Source organism: Petaurus breviceps, unplaced genomic scaffold (genome assembly GCF_028583685.1).
Source record: "Petaurus breviceps papuanus isolate PSGF00001 unplaced genomic scaffold, PetGlider_PUasm1.0 551, whole genome shotgun sequence".
NCBI lineage: Eukaryota > Metazoa > Chordata > Mammalia > Diprotodontia > Petauridae > Petaurus > Petaurus breviceps.
In genome coordinates, this window is record NW_027186372.1 from 12,365,256 (window position 1) to 12,372,833 (window position 7,578).

The following is a 7,578-nucleotide window of genomic DNA, read 5'->3' on the forward strand; positions in this document are numbered from 1 at the left end:
AGAGAGAGACAGAAGCAGACAGAGAGAGAAAGAGACAGACAGAGAGAGAGAAAGAGAGAGAGAGACAGAGACAGAGAGAGAGAGACAGAAGCAGACAGAGAGACAGAGAGAGAAAGAGACAGACAGAGAGACAGAGAGGGAGAGACTGATTTAGCTAATCTTGGTTGGCCACAGAGGGCAGAATTTGAACCAACGACTAGAAGTTACAGCAAAGCACATTTTACATCAATAGAGGCACAGAATTTCCCAAGAGAGCTTTCTGGAAATGAAAAGGACAGACTACAAAAGTCAAGAGTTCTCCATGACTGGAAGTCTTCAAGCAGAGGGAAGAATGCCACTTATCTGCCATGTTGTCAATGATATTCCCAAATATTTGGGGTTGGATTGGAATATATACCTCTGAAGTCCCCTTCCACCATGTCATTTATGACCACAGTGGTTTCTAAATATAAAAGCCTTGTCAAGAAGCAGGCCCATTTCCTGTAGTACTGACTGGGGCAGAATTTTTCTTGGGGAAATGGGCAGAATTTTTGATCTTCAGCTTAACCTGAAGTGTCCCACTGAAAAAAGTAGATAATAGCTTTACTACATGCAAGTGCTAAATTAACAGCAGCCTAGGATATTGGGGGAAGCTTTTTTTTAACTATAGTTTTAATGTAAGGTGCAGGTAGTAACAGAATCAGTGGGTTTAAAATGTTTTTTTCTTCATCTTGGCCAGTGCTGCTTGAAACATGGATTGTACATTTCACATATACAAAGCCACTAGGGCTCTGTGGAAAAACACAACTACCCCCAAGAGAGGCTTCAGCACCAATTCGATTTTACTTTACAGAGAATTTGCAGCAGGGGGAAGTTGGAAGGACCAGGGTTTTTTTGTTGGTTTTTTTTTTAAGTCCATTTCAGCACCTCCTGCCTCCAATATCTGCCTGAGCACACATTGTCTCTCTTTCTCCCATTTTCTGACACATCCTATCCAAATAATATTGGCAGATCAAAAGAAAGATGACCATCAGCTTCAATCTGTTTGAACTGATGGAAATTCAAGTGCACAGACACCAATTCTCTCTGGAATTCGTGACATTTCTCAAACAAGAGGCATGGGTTTTGCTGCAATTCTCCTTTGCTTTTGTCAGGAGAATTCACCCCTTGATGTAGAAGACCAGTCACTGGCAGTTTCTGCTGGTAGAGCCATCTGCATTTCAAAATCCTGACATTTGTGCCCAAGAACAGTGCATCTCTCTGATGTGTGCTGATAGGATAGAAGCCATTTACCCCCAACACTCCTTTTTGAATCTCCAAATGGTAGGAGGAAAGGATGCTTCCCAGAAGCAGGGAAAGTAACTATCCAGAGGATTCTTTCAGAAACTGGTAAACTGTCCCCATTTGGAAACATCTTTAGGAGAATGCTTTAATTCTAGCTTCTTATGGTCCCTTATCATTTCTCCAATCCAACAGAGTTTTTCCATGATGTTTTACCAGGCTCTCCTGATGGTCAGTAAAAGTAGGTATTATTTGACTTTGAAGTCCTCATCCCCATGGGCACAAGTTCCTCAGCAAACATACAAGTTAATTAATAATGGTGGGAGAGGTATCTGTTTTGTATGTTTCTGTATAGGGGGGTGGTGAAGCGTATAGGGGTCTCTGATTGAGTGGCCGTTATTACACATTGCCCCAGGGTCTGTATGCTAATTGCTATTGGCATTTGCTGGGGCAGGGCTCCTACTGTCATATTAAGCATTGCACATTAAGCTTCAGATATCAGTCCAAGGACCTGTAGAGTGAACACACTCTGGCATGAGGAGATTTCAACAGGGATAGTAAAAGGCTGCCTCTTAAGAGTCCAAATGAGGATCTGCCATAGGGCACTTTGGCTCTGTGCTCCAAACCAGCTGCAGCTCTGACTCCCCCTAAGCTTCTAAATATTTCTGGTTGAATCCAAACCAAAATGTATATATATTTTCCTTACTTGAAGACTTTTCCTATATTTCCTATTTAATCTGTGGCCTGAAAGGTTCTAGTTAAAGGTTCTAGATTATGAAACTGCCAGCGTGAGGTCTATGGGATTGGGCTGGGTTTTTCCCTGCCTGAGATCTTTCCTTCAGCGATGTAAGGGGTGGAAAGAAATTGAACTAAACCATCTGTGGATAAATGTGACTGGGGTGTAGTGAGGCCCTGCTGGGGGATCAAGGATGAGAAGAACAGGTTTGGGTCTGGTTTGCTTTGGAGGCCATAAATTTCCCAATTCACAGGCAGTTTATTGCTGGAAAACTGACTACATTTTTAAGATTTTTAGCTCACATTAAGAAATTGAGTAAGAGAACAAAAAACATGTCTTGAAAACTCCTGAAAGATCTTCTTGGACAAGGATTTGATGGTAGAAATGGAGAGAGGGATTAAAATTTTTATCTGCTCTATGAATGTTGAATTTGTTCAGGGGCTTCCAATGTTTCCCTGATTTGGCTTTATAAATAGGCTTTTTGTGGGGTTTTATCACTTGGCTGTGGTTCTAACTTGACGTCCACTAAAACATACAAAGCAGAGGGACAGCTTCAGTGTTTATAGTTACAACATTCAATGTGGGGGTTTTTGCTGTTGTTATTTTCTTTACCCCTTGGAATGAAAAGATACCTGAATTCTAGGAAATTCCAAAATGCCTTTCACATCACTGAGGGTAACTCTATTGACAGTTGAGTCAGAAAGCCTCCAGGTAGAAAAGATATTGATATTTCATTTATTCATGTATTCAGTTCATCCTTAAGCAAGAAGAACAAAATATGTTCAGGGCTGGGAGCCAGATAAATAAATAAGAAATAAATCAGACTCAGTCCCTACCCTCAAGAATCCTGGAGTTGATAGGGGAGAAACAGACAGCACAATTGAGAAATGCAATATAAATTAGAATTTGATAAATGTGCAGGAGGAGAAGTAAGAGATTAAATGAGGGAGAAGTTACTTCCAGTCAAGGATCCAAGGGAGGCTTCATGGAGGAGGTATCATTTAAGCTGATTCTTAAAGGACAGGTAGTAGATAGAGAACCAGACCTGAAGTCAGGAAGACCTAAATTCAAATCCAGCCTCAGACATTTACTCATTGAGTGACCCTTGGCAAGACAATTAACCCTGTTTGCCTCAGTTTCCTCCTCTATAGAATGAGCTGAAGAAGGCAATGGCAAACCCCTTGAATGTCTTTGCCAGGAAAACCCCAATAGCATCGTGAAAAGTCAGACACAAACAAAACAACTGATCAACCATGAAAATAATGTCAGTAAACTGGAGATTGACTAGGAAAGAGCTAAGGAGTAGTACATTTAAAGGAGAAGCAGTGAGAAAATGTGGGCCACCTTCAGGAGGTGACGCGGAGTCCAGTTTGATCTCAGCTATGACTAAAGTACATCAAGGGAAAACTGTGCAAAATAATAATGTTGATTTTTTTCTGACCTCCTACTAGATTTTGGGTAAGTTGATTCTAGGACTTGCTGCCATAAAACGTTGCCTAGGTACTTTGCTGCTTACAGTCTAACCTTGACATCGCTTAAATTTTGATTCCCCACTCAACACCAACTATCCAAATGAAAATCGGAAAACCCAGCCCATCATCCAAGTATTTCTAATTATACAGAGGTTTGGCTTCGTAAAGACTGACTGATTAAGATATTTTGAGTTCTTCACTGCTTCTCCAGATGTTGGCCATCTATAAACACTGTCTCATTATGTTGACTTTAGATTCCACTGACAACTTTTTATTCTAGTTTAACCCCAAGGCCCCCTTTTCCTCTGAAACAGAAGGATAATGGGGTAACAAAGCAGAAGGAACACTATGGAAAGGGGCTGGGGTCAGGGCCAAACTCTAGAATGTCTCCCACTTGCTGAATATAGAGTCTGTGGCAGCTGTGACTCTGTAGGCTCTCTGAAGCGGAAAATTGGCAACAATTATCCAGATAATTCACTGCCCAATTCTTCTTTGGGGTCTAAGTGATCCAGGCCATTGCCACCTTGATGGGAAGCTCTAGGTGAGGACCAGAAGACCCAGAGTCTTGTTGATTTGGTTTTCCTTCTTTGACCCCTACAGGCCCCCACTCAGAGCCTCCATCCTGCAGCGTGAATTCGATATCCTGCCCATCCGCATGTACCTGTAGTAACAATATTGTGGATTGTCGAGGGAAAGGCTTGACAGAAATCCCGGCCAACTTGCCAGAGGGCATCGTGGAAATGTAAGTTCCTGTGTTCATGGCCGCTCAGGTCCTGATCATCTCTTCCTCAGCCAAATTCCACTGAGCTATCTCCGTGGGCCATTAGGAGATTGGGGCTGTTAACGACTGATAGATTGGGCCAATGGGGATGTGTTTTTCCCATCATCTCTGTTATTTCTCATTTATAGGTCTTACAGCCTACTCACTGCCACCGCCTCTCTGACAGAGGGGAGGATTGGGCTCCTGTTGATTTCTTTTGGAGTAAGACTTTAACCTCTGCCATTGCTGTCATTGAGGCAAAGAAATTTTTTAAAGTTTATGTAGCTGTGTGTGGGAACTTATGTACATATAGACACAAATATGTCTATATGTTCATATGCCTGTTTTCAAGTTTCCCGTGAAAAAATATGTATGCTAGTGTAACTTACTTTGGTGCATTCTTCTCATATCATAAAAACTGCTCACTGTGAAACTCTGGACTGAGTGCATTTTAGCAGTCACAAAATCTTTGTTAGATGTTCTTCACCTTTTAAACAATGATTTCCTAACTTTGTCCTCAAATAACTGTCCAAAGCCAGGTTTGACAATTCCTTTAGAGACCCTGAATGAACATCCCTTGGCCTGCAGCCCCCCGATGCCACCCAAGCCCCTTTCCAGCTTTCATTAGAGGGACTAGTAATCTTTGGTTCCTTCCCTAGTTACTCATTTTTTCCTCAGCTTCCTCAGTTCTATAAGATCACCCATTATGCCTCAGCCTTAGTCTTTATTTCCTTCTTCCTCTTCTCCTAATGTAGCTTAAATTTCTTCCCTTTTCTCTTGAAAACTTTCTTACAGACATCTCCCCTCCACTAAGGAAGACAATCCATTTTCTCCCCTCTCTTCCTATAGAATGTAGACCCTTTTATTCCAGTACCTTTTAGAGATTGTTCACAGTTCCTATTGCCTATCCATAATTAGTTTCCCTACTTCCTCTAGAAAATTCTCATGATCAAACTAAATCTTGTCCCACCCCCTCCTATGTCCTCCACTTTTCTCCTTTCTCAGCCAAGCTAGTAGCCATCCATTATCTCCACTCTAATTCCAACTGTCCCAGGCCCCCATACTAAGCCATTCTTCCAGTTACCTACACTTTCTAGAGTTTTCTTTGTAAGTTGCTTTTTAAATTGCTATTTCTCAACATATTCTCCCAACATGGGGTATGCACATGAAAGAAGGTGCTGTGCTTTATGAGCAAAGCAGAATTGAAGCAGCTCAACAGAAATGTGAGATGTGCCAATTTAGAGAATCCACCCCAGATGCTCACATGGACTATTTGTGTCTAACCTGTGGTAGATCATTCCGAGCTCATATTGGTCTGATCAACCACACTTGGCACACCATAATTTGACTCTAACAGAGTGATGCGATTTTGGTCTTCTTCAAGAAACCAATCAACTATTTCTCAGGAATTTCCTCCAGTGAACTCTCTTTAACCTCCCTCTAATGCTACTCATTCTTCTGTCTTTCTCCCTCTGTCTCTCTCTGTTCTTCTCCATCTCTTTACCTCTTTATCTTCCTTGTTCTTTCCCTTCCTCCTCTTTTCTTCTGTCCATCCCTACTCCCCATTCTTTTTTCCTCATTCCTCCCTCATTTCTCTCCCTTTCCTCCACTCCCTGCTTCTTTCTAGTTATTTAGTCTTCTTTTCTATGCTCGGTGTCTGTTCTTTGTGGCATTTACCCTCCCAGGGCTAGCAGTTTTTTTCTGGGCACTAATTAGTTCAGGATAGAATTCTTATTGCAGTCCTATCTCCTTTCAGAAGCCCACAGATCATCCCTCTTCTCTCCATCCCACTTCATTCAGCTCTCCCTAGGCTATTTGTTTATTATTTCACTTTGGCAACCATGTTACTTCCCTTGGCCCGATTCCACAACCACAGAGTCTGTTTTAAGAAGCCAGTCTGAGGAAAGTCGTGCTGTAGCCATAGACCTCCAACTCAGGAATCATTTTTCTGAAAATTTGTGCCATGACTTTTTCTGATTGATCTGACCACCCACCTTGCCTGATACAGATCCCTGTTGTTACTGGCTTGGGCCTTTATTGAGGGGTAGGCTTACGTGTATAGCTATGACCTGTGGGAAATAAAATTGAAAATATATCCAGTTGATTTGGGTTGGTTTATTGTCTAGAAAATGGGAAGCAACAGTCCCACAATACTCTGTACTGATCAGACCCCTCTAGAATAGTCAGACATGGAATTTTCAAAGAGTCAACAATTGAACGAATTGCCTTAGGAGATAATGAGCTCTTGGGTAATGGAAGAATTTAAGCAGAGGATGGATGACCATTTGCCAGGGATATTTTGAAAAGATGAAGTCTTTAAACAGGGGAAGAACTATGTGGCCTCTTAAGTTATTGTCTAATTCTAGGATTATATAAATTAGTCCAAGAAATATAGTATAACATAATGGATAGACAGCTATTCTCTTAGAATGAGGACCTGGTCCAAATTCTGACTCTTACACATAGTACCTTTGTGGCCCTGAGCAATACACTTAGCCTCTCAATGCCACCAAGCAACTCCCTTAATCTATAAACTGCAGTTGAGTTGCCAGTCTGTGGCAGTGGAGGGAGTTTTCAAACCAGGATTTCCCCTCATTGATGAAGTCATACATCAGTACCTGTAACAACAATATCTGGACCTCACTCTCTTTCCAATGCAAAAGCAGATGAGAATGGCATTGTTTCTCTCCCAGCATTTGATCTTTTTCTAGCTAGGCTAATGCAACTGGTTGTTGGTGCAGAGGAACAACCAAAGAAGGCCAATCCAAAAATGGCAGGGCGAGTTAGAGTCCCACAGGTGTGTGCTTCTCCCCAGGTGTTCCTGGGCCTGTGTTGCCATCACTCCAGCCTCTCAGATGAGGGATCCATTGGAAATCTTTGCCTTCCTCATTAATTGCCTGCTACTTCAAAGACTGATCAACTCCCAGGGGTGAGGAAATCGTTCTTTAGCCTTTCATTCATTCACTCAGAGCATAGGTGTGTGATTAAATCATTTTCCACGTGCCACCACTTTGGCACTCAGATGGTTCTTGGCTCTTCCCTCTTTGTCTCATTTTGGATGAGGCCCAGCTTCCAGTGAGCACAGTGGAGGGGAACCAAGTCAACTCTTGATCATTTAGGGACCAGTCATCAAATGAGTTAACTACCTAAGGCTTCACACCTCTTGTTTCATCTTACTCATTTTATTAGCTATATGTGGAGCTAGGAAATTGAGGCACACAGAGGAGAAAATGTTTTCCATGATTGGGGAGTGATGGGGTAGGGGAAGATGGAACAGGAGAGGAAACTGGGCGGGGGGGTTGACTGGAGAGGCAAGAGAGAAAGGGAGAGGCAAGGAAGGAAGGAAGGAA

At 42.2% G+C, this 7,578-nt stretch overlaps 1 protein-coding gene across 1 annotated transcript in view; it reads left to right on the plus strand.

Moving 5' to 3' along the window:
• The window catches only part of SLIT3 (slit guidance ligand 3), an 818,102-nt gene that overhangs the window by 632,014 nt on the left and 178,510 nt on the right, over positions 1–7,578 (plus strand). The window contains exon 10 of the mRNA XM_069102723.1: positions 4,069–4,210. Within this exon, the coding sequence (XP_068958824.1) occupies positions 4,069–4,210 (142 nt within the window). The remainder of the gene's footprint in view (positions 1–4,068; positions 4,211–7,578) is intronic.